This window comes from Mobula birostris, chromosome 18 (genome assembly GCF_030028105.1).
Source record: "Mobula birostris isolate sMobBir1 chromosome 18, sMobBir1.hap1, whole genome shotgun sequence".
Classification (NCBI taxonomy): Eukaryota; Metazoa; Chordata; class Chondrichthyes; order Myliobatiformes; family Myliobatidae; genus Mobula; species Mobula birostris.
The window spans coordinates 69,269,924-69,293,319 of NC_092387.1; the positions used below are offsets into that span (position 1 = coordinate 69,269,924).

Consider the following 23,396-nt stretch of genomic DNA (forward strand, 5'->3'; position numbering starts at 1 on the left):
CGTCACCATATACAACTCTGAGATTGATTTCCCTGCAGGCATATTCAGCAAATGTATAGCATAGTAACTATAACAGGATCAGTGAAAGATCAAGTAGAGCATAGAGGACAACAAACTGTGCAAATGCCGATATAAATAAATAGAAATAAATGATAAGAGCATGAAATAACAAGATAAAGAGTCCTTAAAGTGAGATCATTGTGGGAGCCTCAATAGATGAGTGTCTTTATCCTCTTTTGTTCAAGAGCCTGATGGCTGACAGGTTGTGACTGTTCTTGAACCTGGTGCTGTGAGCCCTGAAGCTGTTGTACCTTCCAGCAGGAGGGTTGGCTCTATGGTATTTTACACATGATCAACTTTATTCGCCATATACATGTACTGTGGTATGTTGGTCAAAGTTCATTTATTATCAAAGCATGTATCCATATACATCTCTGAAATTTGTCTTTTCCCGATAGGCATGAAGCAAAGAAAAAACATGAAAGTGATTCAGAGAGAAAAGATAGCTAGGAGGGCCATTTTGTTGAAGTGGAAGGATACATCAGCCCCCACTTTGTCGCAATGGTTCTCTCAAGTGATGTAATGTTTTAGTTTGGAGAAAATTAGAAGTCGAACCTTTGAACCTTTATTTGATTTTGAGAAAAGATGGGGTTCATTTGCTCGTTATTATCATTTGAGTTAATTGATAGATTTCCTCCATGATCTAATTGTAAATTTTTGGTACTTTTTTTTCTTGCTGGCAGTTTGATGTTTATCTTTAGAAGCTTTTTGTATGACGCATGGCTCTGGGGTTGAACACCTAATGGGGTCCCCCCCCCCCCCACTTTTTCTGCTTAGTAGGGTTTTTTTTATTATCACCAAAATTTTTCAATCTTTAAAATAATGTTTCTTTTTCCTTGAGACATTGTAAGTGTTGCTTACTTCAATGTACTCGTGTTATTTTTGAATAATATGATAATAATAAAAAAGATTTGAAAAGAAAAGAAAGAGAAACATTAAACACACCCGCCCACACAAAAAGATCAGCATCCCGATCATCAACCCCCCAAAAACACCCCTCCCTCACACATAAAAAAAACTAACAGACATCAACCCCTAAACACCCTGCCCTTGCACAACAAAATGAAAAAGGAGCGGGCAATAAAAAACACAGAATATAAAGACCCAAACACGAGGAAAAAGTACACAGTCCATAAACGCAGTAGTCCAATCCATAAACGCAGACCACGATACCATCCTACGATATCAGTGACATTCATTGAAAGAGAGGCAGAGAGCCCTATCCACCCGCCACAGCGAGCCACACGGTGATAGGCTGCTCACAGATTCTCCGGCAGATGCTCACAGACTTCTCTGGCAGCGATCAAAAGGAAGGCAGTCAGTGCTGAACTCGCTCGCCTTCCACAATTACCTCAATGCTGCTTTAACTGGTGAAGTGCAGTGAAACATCAGCTCGTGCTCCGTTTCAAAGTTTCTTCGCATCGAGGTCAGGGTGCAACATGTAACAAAAAACAACAACATTCAACATTTATAAAGAATAATGAATTATATAAAAACTACATTGTTCTATTTATTATAAATTATTATAAATTACTATGATTGCACATTGCATATTTAAACGGAGATGTGACGTAAAGATTTTTACTCCTCATGTATATGAAGGATATAAGAAATAAAGTCAATTCATTCATTCTAAAGTTAGAGTTTAAAGTACGGATATAGAATAAAATGTGCATAAATACTTAACTACCAGCATGTATTCACAATGTAAACAGTATTATGAAAAGTGGTTTTAAATGTTTACAGTTCAGTGCAGTGATGGGGGTAATGGATAGAGGAGCTGGGGGGGGGGAGCTAACTAAAATGGTTGATCAGATTAACTGTTTGGGAAAAGAAACTTCTAATATGGCATGAGGTTTTTGTTTCAATAACCCTACGGAGCTTTTGGAAAAGGCAGTTGTTGGGTGGGTAGTGTCTGCAATGATTTTTCCTGACTGTTTCTTTGACGTGGACTCATACAAGTCCTGCAGTGTAGATGGCAGCCAATGAGCTTTTCAGCTGACCTGACAGTTCACTGTAGTTTTCATATAGGATGCTGTACAGAAACTGACAGTAATCATTTGTAGTTATAAGCACAAATGGAACCATTATTTTTGATTTGATTTAGAGAATAAGTAAGTGACCGAGTGAGAGGACAATGCTGACCATGGTGCACATGCTTTGCTGTTTTGGTGCTGGAATATGTGGTGACACTTGTGGGCTGCCCCAGCACAACCTTAGCTTGTATTGGTTGGGAACGTATATGATGTATTAATCATTAATTTCCTTACTAGTGAACTTTTCAGTTACTATTGCTGGAATTTTGTGTCTGAATTTTGCTGGTATAAGAATTACAGAACCTGCAGGAAGTACTCAGCAAGACCTGTGGACATTTGTAGGCAGTGGAACAGAGCTTCTCCGGATCTTTGATGCTGCAGAATATAACATCGAAACAGTGAGCTGTTGGTCTCTCTTCACATCTGTTGGATACCTCTCTCTCTCTCCCTCACTAGTGAGAGAGAGACGCAATCTGAGATGTTGGGATGGTCAGATATGTTTGATGGACTCTAAGTCATGGCCTCTGGGGGCTGTGCTGTTGCTTGGTGGGTGATGGGGATTGATGCTTCTGCAGGAGCAAGTGGGGGGAGCGGGAAGGTTGATGTTTTTGCTGCCGCTTGTTCGTGGGAGGGGTGAAGGGGTTGCTTTGGGGTCCTGACATTTTTCTGTCATTCAGTAGATTCTTCTGCTTCTTGGATGTTTCAAAGAGTAGTGATTTTAAGTTACATATTGTATATAATCTCTTATATTAAATTGAACTATTGAAGCATCAGCTCTCTTTATTTTCCCCAGAGATTCCAGCTGACCTGATGAGTGTTTCCAGCACTTTCTGTTTTTTATTTTAGATTTCCAGCATTTTCTGTTTTTTTATTTTAGATTTCCAGCATTTGCAGGATTTTTAAAAACTTTTTAAAAAATTACATCTTGCTTTCCAAATCAATTGGTTAGAGTAGTCTTGAATTAAGCAAAAAGCTTCAGTGAACAAACTCGCCAAACTAGATAGAGTGGAATAAGGTAAAACTTTTTTACTTTTAAATAATGAAGTAGAAATGATTTTTTAATTTTTAAACATTTTATTAGAAAATTTAAAATGCTTGATCCATTCAAATTTAGCAAAATATTTCAACTTACAAAACATATATTCTGTTTTACAATAACAAATAGAAAGATTACTTTATATATAAATATCTCTGTGCTTAATACCAAACTATGCATAAATTAAAAAAACTAAGTAATACTTACAAAGTACATTGCTAAGAGTACACTGTAGTTTAAATTCATGTAAACATTAACCAGTTTCAATTGGTCTACAATTAATGATCTGCAGTCAGCACTGTAAACCATTGAATAAATATTTTCATCCAGCTTATTTGTGAACTCTTTAAGACAAACCCTTTGGAATTACGTTTTACACACGGTGTCCTAGACAAATCATAGACACAGGAAGGAATATTCAGCAGGTTAACTTTTACAAGTGTATCATCTCACATAGGAAGGAATCCAATATCATTATTACTTGATATGGAGGTGTTAATTTAATATTAAGTAGCATAGATTTTAATTATAACAGAAATAAATAGATTGCATCATTGCATTCATCTTTGTTTCACACGTCACAGCCTGAGAGCAGACGTCAACAATAGATTCAAATAAGACAAAGGACTGAGTGGACAGTGTCTTGGTTCTGAAATATTAGTAATGGTTGGAGCACTGTTAAATGCAGTGCTTCCACATTCAACACTACAGGGAATCAAAAAGGAAAGTAAGATTCAGTGATTCCACTTCTTTTTATCATCCTGAATAACATCATGGTTCAGTGATTCTTTCAGCTCTTATTTCTCTAATTTTTTGGTCTCTGGACCCGAAGACATTGGTGTTTCCTGCTCATGTTGTAGCCAATCCTGTGGGAAATGAAATGGAATGCATGTTGAGTATACTGCATCGTCAGAACAGTTTAGCATCCAATCGTCATTTATCTAATCCTTTAAAAACCTGGCTGTTTATTTCTGGGGCTATCAGAATTACTTATGTGTCTTGAGATAACAGAACAAGTCATGACATTCTCTGGCATCTGCCACCTAGAAGCCTCTAGTTCTTATTGGAGTTTACATCATGGATGTAATAACTTCATAAACGGAGTCGGAAATGAACTCCAAACTCCAACACCTCGCGCTGTAATAGCATCATGCTTAAAAATGTGCAATTAATCACTACTCTATTGCAAGTGCTCTTGGAGAAGTCAGCAATATTGAGATAAAGGAACGGGATTATATTTCATCAGACAAATAAAAGGAGTGCATATTTTCCTTATTTGTGGAGGCCTTTAGATAGTACTTTAATCGGTTTACTAATTCATCTGTCCTCCAACATAATTCAATATTTACAAAATGCAAATATTGATATTGAGAGTACTTTATGGAGAGGACAAATATCGTACTTAGTTCAACTATCGCATAGTTGCATAAATTGTTCAAGCCTGTTACATTTCTGTAACATACTCATTCCTTAATCTGCCTACAACTATCGGCCCACTATTATAAACTGTCAGCTCTGCTGCTGGTGGCGGAATATATCCTCCCCCCTCTCTCTATCACCCCGTCATACTTTCAACCTCTTCTATAACGCTGTTTACATTGAACATACATTCTGGTATTTGTGTAGTTTTGCATATTTATTCCATATTCATACTTCTAACATTCTTTATTGTTTATAATTGGTGAATGTTATAACATAGAAATTTACAACACGGTGCAGGCTTTTTGGCCCACAATGTTGGGGAAACCGTTTACTCTACTCCAAGATCAATCTACAATCCATTCCTAGTCAGTTAAAGTCTTTCGCTCTTCCCTGTCCCCCAGAATAATAATAAACATGCATAATTTGAATTCAGTAATATAAAGAATTGTTAACAACAACAGAGAACACCCCTGTGGTGATCAGCTTACCTCTCCCAACATGACATCAGGTGTCTCCCTTGTTTTGAGTCTGGATTAAGACATGCTTCCCTTTGCTCGTTTTCTACATTCACTGTGAGTCTAGAAGAAGAGGAATTGAAATGTTACTTCCACTGCCTTTGTATTTTAATCGTGAACTACTGAGAACGACGAACCCGTTCAGTTATCTAGACAATTTATTCTCCAATGGTCTGTGAGGCTGGAAACACAACAATTGCAAGGTTGCTCTGCAGGGGAAGTCAAACTAAATGTGAATTTTCTGCATCATTTGAACTTCTCTCAGAGAGTTTGTATTACTGCTGTGCTCCATTGGCCTTCTCCAGGTCTGGAGCCCTTGAGGTGAAGCTACATCTGACTGAGCTGGATTACTCGATGCTCTGGGAAACATTGCTGCAGATCTGCAATCTGTCGGAAGCCCTAGAGAGGGCCGAGCTGGCTTTGTAACCATCACAGATATTACCATGGCTGGGCGAAGGTACCCCGGCATTTCCTTAGTAAATGCCTCTGAGCCTTGTTGAGAGGAATTTACAAGAAACCCTATTTACAGAATTTAATCAAGACCATTGAGGATATCTTCAAAATGCGATGCCTCAAAATGGCGGCATCCATCGTCGAGGACCCTCTTCACTCAGGGCATGCTCTCTTTAATTGCTACCATCAGAGAGGAGAAACAGGAACTTGAAGATGCACTCAGCACTTTAGGAACAGTTCCCCCCCCCCCCACCCCGCCATCAGATTTCTGAACGGACAGTGAACCCCTGAACAAGACCTCACTATTTTTGTCCTCTTTACGCACATCTTATTTAACTCTGTATTTATATTTTCATAGTATAGTATTTTTGTATTGCACTGTACTGTTGTCTAAGAACAGTAAATTTCATGACATATTTCTGTGACATTAAAGCTGATGGTGATTGTTTTTATGTTCATTTCTGTGTTCACTGCTAATTACAGGTGTTTATTTAATTCCTTGCAAGTTTCATAAACTATAAGATTCCACCCTCCGTTGTTCGTGAGGAATCCTCATCCGTTATCTGCATAACTTTACTCACATGATCTGGGTACGTGAGCAGTGAGCATCCTCAGGAATTATGTTGAAATTGGTCACACTGTGGAAACGCACCTTCCTGACCGTTTGAAAGCAGAGGCATCTCGGCATGATGCTGGCGTTCCCTGCAGAAGACAGATTCCATGGGATTTTTTAGTGATCATTAAAGAACAGCACAACATTTATCTGCTTTCAATTACAGAGCAGTAACTGACCTGTGGAGAAGTAGGCGCAGGTAAATGCAAGGGCCACTAGAATTGCTATCTGGAATTTGCTGTTCATCTTCTGTTCCTTGTAGGGGATCTACTGCCCTGAACAAAGAAATTAAAAAACACACTTAGCAGAAGTTCCAACTCGTTAGTAACTATAAGTGCTGGATGAATTGCAACATTAATTGAATTCTAGATATAACGGATATGTCTCAATGGTTACTCGGAGCAGTCAGCTATTTTTCAAATTAATTAATTACTCTTTTGTTGAGTATTAGCAAGATAGCAAGATGTTTAATGTCATTTCCAGTACACAAGTGTAAAGTACTCTGGATCTGATGCAGCACAAAACAACACAAAATTTAAAAAATCATAATAAACATAAATACATACGATAGCTTATACACATAGATTGATTATATTTCCATAAAGTGACAGTAGGCACTAGGTAGTTGTCATGCAGTGAACAATTCCAACAGGAGTGGAATAAAACTGGACTTACAGTGGTAGTTTGTCTTGCTTGATGGTTAGTTTTCCCCTTCTGCCTGTTTCTTGTGCTCCTCTTTGTCTGAGCCGGCAGCAGTCCCCGAGTCTAATGTGGGACAGACTAGTTGCACTCAGTGTGGCTGGCAGTTGTGCTCTGTGCCTTTCCCTGCTATCTCTTCCCTTTTTATACCTCCAGCTGTGTCACATGCTTTTAGTGTAAAACCACAAATGATGCAATCCTGGAATGTTCTCAGCATTCTAGCCCGTTGTAAAAAACTGGCTTTCTTCACTCTGCTCTATTTTAACAAGATGTTAATATTCTGAAGGCCTGTTGTTGTTCACAGTAGTTTTGATTTGGGTCTGAGTTCTCCCAATGACACGAGAACAAATACGCTGAGTCAGGGATTGAGGATCAACTACTGTATTCACCATATACATTCAGCGGTCCCCAACCACCGGGCCACGAGGAAAGGATATGAGTCAGCTTCACCTTTCTTCATTCCCTGTCACGCACTGTTGAACTTGAACATAGGGTTGCCAACTGTCCTGTATTTGCCGGGACATCCCGTATATTGGGCTAAATTGGTTTGTCCCATATTTCCCCCACTAAGGTAGAGCGTTCCTATGAAACCTGTTGTGCCGAAATGGCGTGAAGCGAAGAGGCAATTACCATTACTTTATATGGGAGCATTCCCAGACCCAAAAAATAACAACAAATCATACCAAATAACACAAAAAACCTAAGATAACGCTAACATATTGTAAAAGCAGGAATGATATGATAAATACACAGCCTATACAAAGTAGAAATAATGTATGTACAGTGTACTGGGGAAGATGAAGGCAAAACTGATTTGTGGGGAAAAAAATCGGCACATATGCGCATGCGCACGCAGGTGCCCGCGTAAGTCTTAATGGTCATGGTAGTCTTTCTTGGGGTAAAGTGTCCCGGGATTTGACTGCTACTTTTGTTCCTTATTTGGGAGTGAGAAACTTGGCAACACTAACTGTAAAAGACATGTTGAGGTTAGTTTTCTCTTCAGTCTGGCCAATAGTAAAGTCTTTCTGTTTGGACTTAACTCAAGAATCTGTTAGAGAATATAAAATATTCTTTTATTCGGATTTCTTCACTCTGCTCTATTTTAACAAGATGTTAATATTATGAAGGCCTGTTGTTGTTCACAGTAGTTTTGATTCGGGTCTGAGTTCTCCCAATGACGTGAGAACAAATACACTGAGTCAGGGATCGAGGATCAACTATTCACCATATACATTTACATGTATTAAGAATTTACTGGGGTGTCTTGGTCAGGGTGTGACATGCAACAAATATAACATTCAATAATCATAAAGAATAAGGAACTATATAGAGGTTAAACTGCAGATGTAGATGAGAACATCCACAAATGTGTATGTATTAAATCCAAGTTTATGGTCATCTGACTGTACATACATACAACCAAGCAAAACGACTTTCCTCCGGACCGCAGTGCACCACAAAACATACATCGCACACAGCAATCACAACATTTTGTGTGCTACATTTTGGTAGGACTAATCAAAATAGGACATACATTGTAAACGGTAGGGCATTGAAGAATGCAGTGCAACAGAGGGATCGAGGAATAATGGTGCATAGTTCCCTGAAGGTGGAATCTCATGTGGATAGGGTGGTGAAGAAAGCTTTTGGTATGCTGGCCTTTATTAATCAGAGCATTGAGTATAGGAGTTGGGATGTAATGTTAAAATTGTACAAGGCATTGGTGAGGCCAAATTTGGAGTATTGTGTACAGTTCTGGTCACCGAATTATAGGAAAGGTGTCAACAAAATAGGGAGAGTACAGAGAAGATTTACTAAAATGTTACCTTGATTTCATCACCTAAGTTACAGAGAGAGGTAGAACAAGTTGGGTCTTTATTCTTTGGAACGTAGAAGGTTGAGGGGGGACTTGATAGAGGTTTTTAAAATTATGAGGGGGATAGATAGAGTTGACGTGGATAGGCTTTTTCCGTTGAGAGTGGAGGAGATTCAAATGAGGGCATGAGTTGAGAGTTAAAGGGCAAAAGTTCAGGGGTGACTTGAAGGGGAACTTCTTTACTCAGAGACTGGTAGCTGTGTGGAACGAGCTTCCAGCAGAAGTGGTTGTGGCAGGTTCAATGTTGTCATTTAAAGTTAAATTGGATAGATATATGGACAGGAAAGGAATGGAGGGTTATGGGCTGAGTGCAGGTCGGTGGGACTAGGTGAGAGTAAGAGTTCGGCACGAACTAGAAGGGCAGAGATGGCCTGTTTCTGTGCTGTAATTGTTACATGGTTAACAGAATATAACCATACATACGTTAATAAAATACTGTATAATTTAAAAATGCATGTAGTGTGCAGCACAGGTAAACAGTGAACTGCTGGCTGTCCTAGTGATGAGCCTGCTGTGGTGGAAGGGTATTCATTAGTCTCACAACCTGAGAGAAGAAGCTGTTGTTCCTCAGTCTGACCAATATCACCATGTATTTACGGTGTTAACAGCGGGGGGGGGGGGGGGGGGGGGGGAGGGGCAGGCTATTCAGCCATTCCCACTGAAATTTGGCGGAGCAGTTAGTGCTGCTGTCTCTCAGAACCAGGGACCCTAGTTTAATCCTGACCTCGGGACTTGGCTGTCTGGAGTTTGCTTGTTCTTCCTGTAACTTCCCCCCCAAGGATTTGTCCCAGGAGCGCCATCATGAAGGCAGTCTAACAGCGCCTCTACTTTCGTAGAAGTTTCTTAAGATGTGGAAGTCATAGAAAGGGTGCAGAGGAGATTTACAAGGATGTTGCTTGGATTGGGGAGCATGCCTAATGAAAACAGGTTGAGTGAATTCAACCTTTTCTCCTTGGAGTGACGGAGGATGAGAGGTGACCTGATAGAGGTGTATAAGATGATGAGAGGCATTGACCTTGTGGATAGTCAGAGGCTTTTTCCCAGGGCTGAAATGGCTAGCACGTGAAGGCATAGTTTTAAGGTGCTTAGGAGTAGGTACAGAGGAGATGGCAGGGATAAGTTTTTCTGCAGAGACCAGTAAGTGTGTGGACTGGGCTGCCGGCGTCGGTGGAGGAGGCGGAAACGATAGGGTCTTTTAAGAGACTCCTGGATAGGTACATGAAGCTCAGAAAAATAGAGGGCTGTGGGTAACCCTGGGTAATTTCTAAGGTAAGGACATGTTCAGCACAGCTTTGTGGGCTGAAGAGCCTGTATTGTGCTGTAGGTTTTCTATGTTTCTAAATTTCTGCAGATTTAACATGTCAGGCAGCATCTAAGGAGTGAAATAAACATTCAATATTACAGGCCGAGATCCTAATTAAGGAAGAGACTTTGTAGAATGTCTGCGAGATGGCTTTTTAGAACAGCTTGTTGTTGAGCCCACTAAGGGATTGGCTGTGATGAACCGGAGTGTCATGATCCGGTCCGTGAAGTCCGTATTACGGTTCACGGTCTGGTCCATCGACCCTTGCTCCAGGTTTTCCTGTCTACCCTGTTTCTGTTCTTGTTGAGCTCTAATTGAGGTAGCTGATGCTCGTTGGGGCTGGCTGCATAAATACCTTCAGAGACCAGGGTGTGGCTGCTGGATTGTTCTTGTCATTACTCCTTGTATCCCTTCCCCTGCCTTCTGTTTCCTAGACTGAAGCCCTGCCTTGCCTTGCCGGTAACTCTCGCCTCGCCTGAAGTTCTGTCTTGCCTTGCATTGCCTGAAGCCTTGCCTTGTCTTGCTGTCTTGTCCTGGAGTCACCCCGTACCTAGCTCCCTTCCTGTGCCTTGCCTCCGCCGGGTAAGTCAGGCTGTCTTGCCATTACCCTGCAGTTGGTTCTGTCCCTTCCTGTTTCTCGCTGCTGTTGGGTAAGTCGGGCCGTATTGCCGTTACCTACCGTTGGTTCTGAACCTTCCTAACCCTTTCCTCCGTCGGGTAAGCCGGGCCACCTTGCTGTTACCTATGGTTGGTTCTGTCCCTTCCTAACCCTTGCCTCCGTCGGGTAAGCCAGGCCATCTTGCCGTTACCTATGGTTAGTTCTGTCCCTTCCTGTCCCTTGCCTCCGTCGGGTAAGCCAGGCCATATTGCCGTTACCTACGGTTGGTTCTGTCCCCTCCTGTCTCTTGCCTCCATCGGGTGGAGTACCGCACCCTGCCCAGGAGTACCGCGCCCTGCCCAGTAGGAGCCTCCAGCCTTCAGCCCCAAGCCTCGCCTCAAGTCTCCATCCTCCTGCCTAGCCTCAAGCCTGAAGACTCCTGCCTCCTGCCAATCCTCGCCTCGAGTCTGTAGCCTCTAGCCTCAAGCCTGAAGACTCCTGCCTCCTGCCAAGCCTCGCCTCGAGTCTCTAGCCTCTAGCCTCAAACCTTAAGACTCCAGCCTCGTCCTGCCTGCCAGCCAAGCCTCGTCCTTGCCTAGTTCTGGGGTCCGAGCCAGAGGCAAGACCCAGGTACTGGGTCCTTGTCCAGTCTCTGGCTCGGAGTCCAAGCCCGGGCTCCTAGCTCTCTTGTCCAGTCCTGTTCCGGGTTCCCGGTTTTCGTGTCCATGTCCTTGCCCTCACCCTGTATCCTAGTCCTGTCCCTAGTACTTCAGTGTCTGTGTCTTGCACTTGGGTCCGTTCCCAGCCATTGCCCTATGACACAGAGGTGATTAGAGAGATTGAGGTGAAGGAACCCTTAGGAGGCAGTGATTATAACATGATTGAGATCACTGTGAAATTTGAAAAAGGGAAGCTGAAATCTGATGTGTCGGTATTTCAGTGGAGTAAAAGAAATTACAGTGGCATGAGAGAGGAACTGGCCAAATTTGACTGGAAAGGGACACTGATGGGAAAGACGGCAGAGCAGCAGTGGCTGGAGTTTATGCGAGAAGTGAGGAAGGTGCAAGACAGACAGGTATATTCCAAAAAAGAAGAAATTTTCGAATGGAAAAACAATGGAACCGTGGTTGACAAGAGAAGTCAAACCAAAGTTAAAGCAAAGGAGAGAGCATACAAGGAAGCAAAAATTAGTGGGAAGACAGAGGATTGGGAAGTTTTTAAAACCTTACAAAAGGAAACTAAGAAGATCATTAAGAGGGAAAAGATGAACTATGAAAGGAAGCTAGAAAATAATATCAAAGAGGATACTAAAAGCTTTTTCAAGTATATAAAGAGTAAAAGACAGGTGAGAGTGGATATAGGACCGATAGAAAATGATGCTGGAGAAATTGTAATGGGAAATAAGGAGATGGCAGAGGAACTGAATGAGTATTTTGCATCAGTCTTCACTGAGGATGGCATCAGCAGTATACCGGACACTCAAGGGTGGCAGGGAAGAGAAGTGTGCGCAGTCACAATTACGACAGAGAAAGTACCTAGGAAGCTGAATAGTCTAAAGGTAGATAAATCTCCCAGACCAGATGGAATGCACCCGCATGTTCTGAAGGAAGTAGCTGTGGAGATTGGGGAGGCATTAACAATGATATTTCAAAAGTCGATAGATTCTCATGATTCTGGAGGACTGGAAGATTGCAAATGTCACTCCGCTATTTAAGAAGGGGGCAAGGAAGCAAAAAGGAAATTGTAGACCTGTTAACTTGACGTCGGTGGTTGGGAAGTTGTTGGAGTTGATTGTCAAGGATGAGGTTACAGAGTACCTGGAGGCATATGACAAGATAGGCAGAACTCAGCATGGATTCCTTAAAGGAAAATCCTGCCTGACAAACCTATTACAATTTTTTGAGGAAATTACAAGTAGGCTAGACAAGGGAGATGCAGTGGATGTTGTATATTTGGATTTTCAGAAGGCCTTTGACAAGGTGCCACATATGAGGCTACTTAACAAGATAAGACTTGGGAGTCCTCGTACAGGATACCCTTAAGGTTAACCTCCAGGTTGAGTCGGTGGTGAAGAAGGCGAATGCAATGTTGGCATTCATTTCTAGAGGAATAGAGTATAGGAGCAGGGATGTGATGTTGAGGCTTTATAAGGCGCTGGTGAGACCTCACTTGGAGCATTGTGGGCAGTTTTGGTCTCCTTATTTAAGAAAGGATGTGCTGACGTTGGAGAGGGTACAGAGAAGATTCACTAGAATGATTCTGGGAATGAAAGGGTTAATGTATGAGGAATGTTTGTCCGCTCTTGGACTGTATTCCTTGGAGATTAGAAGAATGAGGGGAGACCTCATAGAAACATTTCGAATCTTAAAATTCTGTCCCCTTATATTAGCGACTGCAGTTCACCACTGGGTAAATGTCTCTGGCAAATGTCCACTTGATCAGCACCTCTTATCAAATGTACACCTCTACCAAGTTGCCTCTCAACCTTTTTTGCTCCAAAAGGAGAAGCCCTAACTCACTTAACCTACTCTCATAAGACATACTCAAATTGTCATATGTGTTCTGGGACGTGTCCTTACTCAGTACCTAGAACTCCCAACGAGAGAGTGTGCAATACTATATCTGCTGTTAAGAAATGAGACAGGGCAGGTGACAGAAGTTTGTGTAGGGGAGCACTTCGCATATAGTGACCACAATGTCATTAGTTTCAAAGTAAATATAGAATAAGATAGGTCTGGTCCACAGGTTGAGATTCTAAATTGGAGAAAAGGCTAATTTTAATGGAATCAGAAGCGATCTGGCAAGTGTGGATTGAGACAGGATTTTTCCTGGCAAAGGTGTACTTGGAAAGTGGGAGGCCTTCAAAAGTGAAATTTTGATAGTACAAAGCTTGAATGTGCCTTTCAGAATAAAAGGTAAAGATAACAGGTGTATGGATCCTTGGTTTTCAAGTGATATTGAGGCCCTGGTTAAGAGAATAAAGGAGGTGCATGGCGAGTATAGGCAGGTAGGAACAAAAGAGGGGCTTATGGTGAAAAGGCGGGGGAGTAGCACTAAATGGGAGAATGGTTCAGCTCATGATAAAATGGCGGAGCAGATACAATGGGCCGAATGGCCGACTTCTGTTCCTTTGTCTTCTGGTCTTATGGAGTAGAAGAAATGAAAGAGAACACAAGAGAGAAATCAGGAAGGCTAAAAGAAGGCATGAAGCTGCTCCATCAGACATGGTGAAGGAGAATCCTCATACATTCTACAGATATGTTAACAACAAAATAATTGCAAGGGACAAAATTGGTCCTCTGGAAGACCAGAATAGTAATCTGTGTGGAGCCAAAACAGATGGGAGAGATTGTAAATTTTTTTTTGTATCTATATTTACTTAGAAGACCGCCTCAAATCCTACATAAGTGAGGCAAAGCAGCATCAAATTCAACAGATTACAGAGGAGGACGTGTTTGCTGTCCTGAGGTAAATCAGGGTGGTTAAATCCCCAGACCTTTTTAAGGTGTTCCCTCAGACCCTATGGAAGGCAAGTGCAGAAATATCTGGGGCCCAAGCGGGTATATTTAGATCATACTTAGTGACAGAAAGTGGTACCAGAGTATTGGAGGATATTTAGTGTTGTTCTTCTGTTTGAGACAGGCTCTGAACATAAACCAGGAACTCAGGCCGGTGAAGCTTGCGTCAGATATGGGAATGTTATTGCAAGGTATTCTAAAGGACCAGATATACATTGGATCCACGCGAAGCTGGCCTCATGGATTTAGAATTGACATGCCCACAGAAGGCAGCGGGTGGTAGTAGTTGGAGTGTATTCTGTCTGAATGTCGGTGACCATTGGTGTTCTGCAAGAATCTGTTCTGGGACAGATTTGGATGAGGAAGTGGAAGGGTGGAGTAGTGAGCTGACTCAAAGATGGTGATGCTGTGGATAGTGAAGAAGGTTGCTGTGTAAACAAAGAGATGTTGATAGAATAAAGTGCTGTGTAAGAAGTGGCAGATGCAGTTCATGGAAGGTCCAATTTGAAGGCAGAGTGCAGGGTTAATGGCAGGATTTTGGCAGTGTGGAGGAACAGAGGGAGCTTGGGGTTCATGTCCATAGATACCCCAAAGTTGCAGCATAAGTTGAATGGGTTGTTAAGAAGATGTATGGTGTTTTGGCCTTCATTACTTGGGGGATTGAGTCCATTATCGGCAAGGTAATGTTGCAGCTCTGTCAAACTCTGGTTAGACTACACTTAGAATATCATGTTCGGTTTCGGTCCATTATAGGAAGGATATGAAGCTTTAGGGAGAGTGCAGAGATTTAGCAGGATGCTGCCTGGATTTGAGAACATGCCTTAAGAGGAGAGGTTGAGCAACTTACTTAGGACTTCAGTCTTTGGAGTGAAGGACGGTGAACGCGGTTTAATAAGAGGTGTATAAGATTATGAGAGGTAAGATGGAGTGGGCAGAAAGTGCCTTTTTCCTGGGCTGGAAATGCCCAATACCAAAGACATCCTTTAGGGTGAAAGGTTTAATTAGTGCGCATGTGCCGGTCGTGCATGCAGTCTGGTACAGCCATTCCGATCTATTCTTACTTTCTTCTTCTTACTTTTCAATTTACGTTATTTTTTGTATTTTATTTCTTACGGTAACACGTCGAAGCTGCACCTTCTCTAATGTGCTGGTAGAGAGAGTTTTATTTGGGTTTTCTTTAGCGCTGGAAATGGTTACATCCCGACACGCGGGACAGAAGCAAGGTCGCATTGTGTATTCCACGGACCAGCAAATGGACCACCAGCGTTGGATACCCCTGCTGAAATCCGGAGGAAAACACACAGAGGGGGATCACAAAGCCAAGGAAAGAGGACCGGGTCGAGACAACAGAGTCATAGAAACCATAGAAACCATAGAAGCTACAGCACAGAAACAGGCCTTTTGGCCCTTCTTGGCTGTGCCGAACCATTTTCTGCCTAGTCCCACTGACCTGCACACGGATCATATCCCTCCATACACCTCCCATCCATGTATCTGTCCAATTTATTCTTAAATGTTAAAAAAGAACCTGCATTTACCACCTCGTCTGGCAGCTCATTCCATACTCCCACCACTCTCTGTGTGAAGAAGCCCCGCCTAGTATTCCCTTTAAACTTTTCCCCCCTCACCCTTAACCCATGTCCTCTGGTTTTTTTCTTCCCTTGCCTCAGTGGAAAAAGTCTGCTTGCATTCACTCTACCTATACCCATCATAATTTTATATACCTCTATCAAATCTCCCCTCATTCTTCTACGCTCCAGGGAATAAAGTCCTAACCTATTCAACCATTCTCTGTTGTGACTCCCGTCTCCCCTTCCTCCACCAATACTCTGCAATCCCGTCTCCCTCAGATCCCATTGTCAGCTCCTGGGTCCTCAGAGGCTCCATCTTCCTCTCACCTCAACCCTCCCCTCTCCACTGCCACCCCCAGCCTCCCCCCTCCGATCCCAGCTGTCATCCGTGCCGGGTCTTTACCATCCCCTCCGACCTTCAACTGTCGGAGGCAGAACACTCTGTCCTCAGTAAGGGCCTCAGCTTTGTCCCCCTTCGCCCACACCTCAAGCGAGTTCCGTGTTCGCCATGATGCGGAACACTTCTTCCGCCGTCTCCGTCTCCGAGCCTACTTCTTCGGCAAGGACTCTTCCACCCCCACCGATGACCCCTTCTCCCGTCTTCAACCCTCCTCTTCTTCATGGACATCCCGCTCTGGTCCTCTGCCTGCTCTGGATCTCTTTATCGCTAACTGCCGACGGGACATCAACCGTCTCGACTTCACCACACCTTGTTCCCATTCCAACCTCACTCCTTCGGAACGCTCTGCTCTCCACTCCCTCCGCACTAATCCTAACCTTATTATTAAACTCGCCGATAAGGGGGGTGCTGTTGTAGTCTGGCGTACTGACCTCTACCTTGCCGAGGCACAGCGACAACTCGCGGATACCTCCTCTTATTTACCCCTAAATCGTGACCCCACTAAGGAGCACCAGGCCATTGTCTCCCACACCATCACCGACTTTATCCGCTCAGGGGATCTCCCATCCACTGCTACCAACCTTATAGTTCCCACACCTCGCACTTCCTGTTTCTACTTCCTACCCAAGATCCACATACCTGCCTGTCCTGGCAGACCTATTGTCTCAGCTTGCTCCTGCCCCACCGAACTCGTTTCTGCGTACCTCGACACGGTTTTATCCCCCCTTGTTCAATCCCTTCCTACCTATGTTCGTGACACTTCTCATGCTCTTAAACTTTTCGATGATTTTAGGTTCCCTGGCCCCCACCGCTTTGTTTTCACCATGGATATCCAGTCCCTATATACTTCCATCCCCCATCAGGAAGGTCTCAAAGCTCTCCGCTTCCTTTTGGATTCCAGACGTAATCAGTTCCCCTCTACCACCACTCTGCTCCGTCTAGCAGAACTAGTCCTTACTCTTAATAATTTCTCCTTTTTGGATCTCCCCCTCCCCCTCCCACTTTCAAATCTCTTACTAACTCTTCCTTCAGTTAGTCCTGACGAAGCGTCTCGGCCTGAAACGTCGACTGTACCTCTTCCTAGAGATGCTGCCTGGCCTGCTGCGTTCACCAGCAACTTTGATGTGTGTTGCAACCTTTCTCTGTAACTGAGTTTCCCGGCAACATCCTTGTAAACCTTCTCTGCACTCTTTCAACCTTATTAATATCCTTCCTGTAATTTGGTGACCAAAACTGAACACAATACTCCAGATTCGGCCTCATCAATGCCTTATACAACCTCATCATAACATTCCAGCTCTTATACGCAATACTACGATTAATAAAGGCCAATGTACCAAAAGCTCTCTTTACGACCCTATCTACCTGTGATGCTACTTTTAGGGAATTTTGTTTCTGTATTCCCAGATCCCTCTGTTCCACTGCACTCCTCAGTGCCTTACCATTAACCCTGTATGTTCTACCTTGGTTTGTCCTTCCAACATGCAATACCTCACACTTGTCAGTATTAAACTCCATCTGCCATTTTTCAGCCCATTTTTCCAGCTGGTCCAAGTCCCTCTGCAGGCTCTGAAAACCTTCCTCACTGTCTACTACACCTCCAATCTTCGTATCATCAGCAAATTGGCTGATCTAATTTACCACATTATCATCCAGATCATTGATATAGATGACAAATAACAATGGACCCAGCACTGATCCCTGTGGCACACCACTAGTCACAGGCCTCCACTCGGAGAAGCAATTCTCTGCTACCACTCTTTGGCTTCTTCTATTGAGCCAATGTCTAATCCAATTTACCACCTCTCCATGTATACCTAGCGACTGAATTTTCCTAACTAACCTCCCATGCGGGACCTTGTCAAAGGCCTTACTGAAGTCCATGTAGACAATATCCACTGCCTTCCCTTCATCCACTTTCCTGGTAACCTCCTCGAAAAACTCCAATAGATTGGTCAAACATGACCTACCATGCACAAAGCCATGTTGACACTCTCTAATAAGTCCCTGTCTATCCAAATGCTCGTAGATTCTGTCTCTTAGTACTCCCTCCAATAACTTACCTACTACTGACATTAAACTTACTGGCCTATAATTTCCCGGATTACTTTTCGATCCTTTTTTAAACAACGGAACAACATGAGCCACTCTCCAATCCTCCGGCACCTCACCTGTAGACAGCGACATTTTAAGTATTTCTGCCAGGGCCCCTGCAATTTCAACACTAGTCTCCTTCAAGGTCCGAGGGAACACCCTGTCAGGCCCCGGGGATTTATCCACTTTAATTTTCCTCAAGACAGCAAGGACCTCCTCCTTTTCAATCTGTACAGTTTCCATGATCTCACTACGTGTTTCCCTTAATTCCATAGACTTCATGCCAGTTTCCTTAGTAAATACAGACGCAAAAAACCTATTTAAGATCTCCCCCATTTCCTTTGGTTTCGCACATAGCCGACCACTCTGATCTTCAAGAGGACCAATTTTATCCCTTACAATCCTTTTGCTCTTAATATACCTGTAAAAGCTCTTTGGATTATCCTTCACTTTGACAGCCAAGGCAACCTCATGTCCTCTTTTAGTCCTCCTGATTTCTTTCTTAAGTATTTTCTTGCACTTCTTATACTCCTCAAACGCCTTATTTACTCCCTGCTTCCTATACATGTCATATAACTCCTTCTTCTTCTTTATCAGAGTTGCAATATCCCTTAAGAACCAAGGTTCCTTATTCCTATTCACTTTGCCTTTAATCCTGACAGGAACATACAAACTCTGCACTCTCAAAATTTCTCCTTTCCTCACAGTCATCCTTGGAAAGAGCGTCCTCCTCTCCTGTGGTCTTCATATCTCAGAATCAGCCCTGTAAGACGTAAGACAGTGAATCATTCCATATTACTATAATGTGTTTTGGACAAAACACTTCTTGCTAAGACCAAAATTAGATAGTTTCTTAGAAAAAGGGAAGCCATGTTGCATGAATAAGTGTTGTGTAATGCCACTGATACATTTGGTTAGCTCGAAAGTTCAAAGTAAATATTATTATCAAAGTACATATATGTCATAGTCATAGAGAAGCACAGCAGAGAACCAGGCCCTTCAGCCCATCAAGTCTGTGCCAAATCAATGTAAGCTGCCTTCTCCCATCGACCTTCACCGAGGACATAGCCCTCCATATCCCTACCATCCTTGTACCTATCCAAAGTTCTCTCAAAGATGAAATTGAGCTCACAGGCAACACTTGTGCTGGCAGCTCATTCCTTACTCCCAGGACCCTCTGAATTAAGACGTTTCCCCTCATGGTCCCTTTAAACTTCTTACCTTTATACAGATACAAAATTCCCTAAAAGTGTCGTCACAGGTAGATAGGTTTGTAAAGAGAGCTTTTGGTACATTGGCCTTTATTAATCAAAGTATTGAGTATAAGAGCTGGAATGTTATGATAAGGTTGTATAAGGCATTAGTGAGGCCAAATCTGGAGTATTGTGTTCAGTTTTGGTCACCAAATTACAGGAAGGATATAAATAAGGTTGAAAGAGTGCAGAGAAGGTTTACAAGGATGTTGCCAGGACTTGAGAAACTCAGTTACAGAGAAAGGTTGAATAGGTTAGGACTTTATTCCCTGGAGCGTAGAAGAATGAGGGGAGATTTGATAGAGGTATATAAAATTATGATGGGTATAGATAGAGTGAATGCAAGCAGGCTTTTTCCACTGAGGCAAGGGGAGAAAAAAAACCAGAGGACATGGGTTAAGGGTGAGGGGGGGAAAGTTTAAAGGGAACATTAGGGGGTGCTTCTTCACACGGAGAGTGGTGGGAGTATGGAATGAGCTGCCAGGCGAGGTGGTAAATGCGGGTTCTTTTTTAACACTTAAGAATAAATTGGACAGATACATGGATGGGAGGTGTATGGAGGGATATGGGCCGTGTGCAGGTCAGTGGGACTAGGCAGAAAATGGTTCGGCACAGCCAAAAAGGGCCAAAAGGGCCTGTTTCTGTGCTGTAGTTTCTATGGTTCTATGGTTATGGTTCTTTCACCCTTAAGCCATGACCTCTGGTTGAAGACACACCAACCTCTAATCTCCTTTCAGTTTTCTACATTCTAAGGAATCAAATCCTAACCTGTTCACTCTTTCCTTTTAACTCAGGTCCTCCAGACCCGGCAACATCCTTGTAAATTTTGTCAGTACTCTTTCAATCTTGTTTACATCATTCCTGTAAGTAGGTGACCAAAACTGCACACAATACTCCAATTTAGGCTTCACCAATGTCTTACACAACTTCAGCATAGCATCCCATCTTCGGTACACAATATATTGATTTATGAGGCTAATCTGCGAAAAACTTTCTTTATGACCCTACCGACATGTGACGGCACTTTCAATGAATTATGGACCTGTATTCCCAGATCCATTTGTTACACCACACTCCTCAGTCCACTACCATTCACTGTGTAAGACTTACCTTGGTTGGTCCTACAGTGCAACACCCCATGATTGTCTGCATTAAATTCCATCTGCTATTTTTCATCCCATTTTTCCAGCTGATGCAGATCCCCCTGCAAGTCTTGATAGCCTTCCTCACTGTTCACTATACCCCCAATCTAGGTATTATCTGCAAATTTGCTGATCCATTTAATCACTTTATCATCCAGGTCATTAATATAGATGACAAACAACAAAGCACCCAGCACCAATCCCTGTGGCATACCACTAGTCACAAACCTCCAGTTAGAGAGGCAACCCTCTACTAACACTCTCTGGCTTCTCCACAAAACCATTGTCTAATCAAATTTACTACCTCATCCTAAATGCCAAGCCAGTGAACCTTCTTGACCAGCCTCCCATGTTGAACCTTGTCAAATGTCTTACTAAAGTCCACGTAGACAACATCTACTGCCTTGCCTTCATCCACTTTCCTGATAACTTCCTTGAAAAATTCCATAAGATTGGTTATACACAACCTACCATGCACGAAGCTGTGCTGACGATCAGTCCATGACTATCCAAATACTTGTATTTCTGGTCCCTTAGAATACCCTCCAATAATTTTCCCCCAACTGATGTCAGACTCACTGGCCTATAATTTCTTGGTTTCTGTTTAGTGGCTTTTTAAAACAGCAAGACAACATTGGCTATCCTCCATTCCTCTGGTACCTTTACTGTCACTAAGGATGTTTTAAGTACCTCTGCTAGGACTCCGGCAATTTCTGCACTTGCCTCCCGTAGGGTCCAAGAGGACACCTTGTCAGGCCCTGAGGATTTATCCATCCTGATTTGCCTCCTCCTCTGTAATCTGTACAGGGTCCATGAAGTTGATGCAGCTTTGCCTCACTTCTATAGATTCTGTGTCTGCTTTCTGAGTAAATACAGATGCAAAAAAAAATCATTTAAGATCTCATCAGTTTTGGCTCCACACATCAATTACCAATCTGGTATTCCAGAGGACTAATTTTGTCTCTTGCAATCCTTTTGCTCTTAACATATCTGTAGAATTCCTTAGGCTCCTTCACCTTGTCTATCCCTGCTATGCACCTCCTTTTTTCTCTTAACCAGGGCCTCAAAATCTCTTGAAAACTAAGGTTCCCTACACTTGTTACCGTTACCTTTTATTCTGACAGGCTCATCATACAAGATTTGTACTCTCAACATTTCATTTTTAAAGGCTTCCCATTTACCAAGTACATCTTTGCCAGAAAACAGCCTGCCCCAATCCACACTTGCCAGATCATTTCTGATACCATCAAAGTTGGCCCTTTTCCAATTTAGTATCTCAACCCGCACACCAGACCTATCTTTTTTCTGTATTTACAGTGATGCCAGAAAGTTTGTGAACCGTGTAGAATTTTCTCTATTTCTGCATAAATATGACTTAAAATGTGATCAGATCTTCACATAAGTGAAGATCTTTAACTTGCAGGTTGAGTTGGTGGTGAGGAAGACAAATGCCATGTTAGCATTCATTTCAAGAGATCTAGAATACAAGAGCAGGGATGTGATGCTGAGGCTTTATAAGGCACTGGTGAGGCCTCACCTTGAGTATTCTGAAAGTTTTGGGCCTCTCATCTTAGAAAAGATGTGCTGGCATTGGAAAAGGTCCAGAGCAGGTTCACAAGGATGATTCCAGGAATGAAAGGTTTATCATAACGAGGAATGTTTGATGGCTCTGGGTCTGTACTCGCTAGAATTCAGAAGGATGGGCGGGGGGGGGGGTAGGATTCTCATTGAAACCTTTCGAATATTGAAAGACCTCAACAGAGTCAATGTGGAAAAGATATTTCTCATGGTGGGAGAGTCTAGGCCAAGAGGGTACAGCCTCAGGATAGAAGGGCGCCCTTTCAAAACAGAGACGTGGAGAAATTTCTTTAGCCAAAAGGTGGTGAATTTGTGGAATTTGTTGCCATATGCAGCTGTGGAGGCCAGGTCATTGCGTGTATTTAAGGCAGAGATTGATAGGTTCTTGACTGGACATTGCATCAAAGGTTACGGGGAGAAGGCCGGGAACAGGGGGTGAGGAGGAAGAGGAAAAAAAGGATCAACCTTGATTGAATGGCCTAATTCTGCTCCTATGTCTTATGGTTAGTCCTAAAACTAGATAAAGAAAACCCAATTAAATAAATAACACAAAAAACATTATGTTTGTTCTTTGGAAAAAGTATGTGAACTATTGCATTCAGTAACTGGAGTTGATCAGTCCTGCACATTGGCTTGGAGGAATTTTAGGCTATTCCTCCTTACAAAACTACTTCAACTCTGGGATGCTGGTGAGCTTCCTTGCATGAACTGCTTGCTTCACGTTGGTGTGCAGTGCCCTTTTTCCTCCAAACGTAGCAATGTGCTTTTCTGCCAAAAAGTTCAACTTTTGCCTCATTTGTTCACCAAGCATTGTCCCAAAAGCATTGTAGAACAGCTAGGTGGTCTCTTGCAAACTTGAGATGTGCAGCAATGTTTTTCTTTTGGAGAGCAGTAGTTTCCTCCGTGGTGTCCTTCCACAATCACCATTCTTGTTCGGTGTTTTTCTTATAGTGGACACATAAGCAGAGACTTTACCAAGTTCTAGAGATTCCTGCAGGTTTTTTGCTGTTACCCTTGGGTTCTTATTCACCTCCTTCAGCTCTGTATGTTGTGTTCTTGGTGTGATCGTTGCAGGATGCCCATTCCTAGGAGAGTAGCAACAGTACTGAATTTCCTCCATTTGTAGACAATTTCTCATACCGTGGACTGGTGAACACTCCGGTCCTTAGAAATGCTTTAGTAGCCTTTTCCAGCTTCGTTCTTATCTACAATTCTTCTTCTAAGATCCT

General features: G+C 42.7%; 2 protein-coding genes across 5 annotated transcripts in view; one reads left to right on the forward strand and one right to left on the reverse strand.

The window, feature by feature from the left end:
* rassf4a (Ras association domain family member 4a) overlaps positions 1-23,396 on the forward strand; it is a 307,320-nt gene that overhangs the window by 107,534 nt on the left and 176,390 nt on the right. The gene's annotated exons all lie outside the window — the stretch shown is intronic.
* On the reverse strand, positions 3,182-6,978 carry LOC140211874 (C-X-C motif chemokine 3-like). Its single transcript, XM_072282059.1, has 5 exons — positions 6,811-6,978; positions 6,315-6,410; positions 6,104-6,224; positions 5,043-5,132; positions 3,182-3,998 (listed from the first exon to the last, which is right to left on the reverse strand). The coding sequence occupies exons 2-5, from the start codon at positions 6,379-6,381 to the stop codon at positions 3,938-3,940; spliced, it is 339 nt and encodes a 112-aa protein (XP_072138160.1). The 5' UTR covers positions 6,382-6,410; positions 6,811-6,978; the 3' UTR covers positions 3,182-3,937.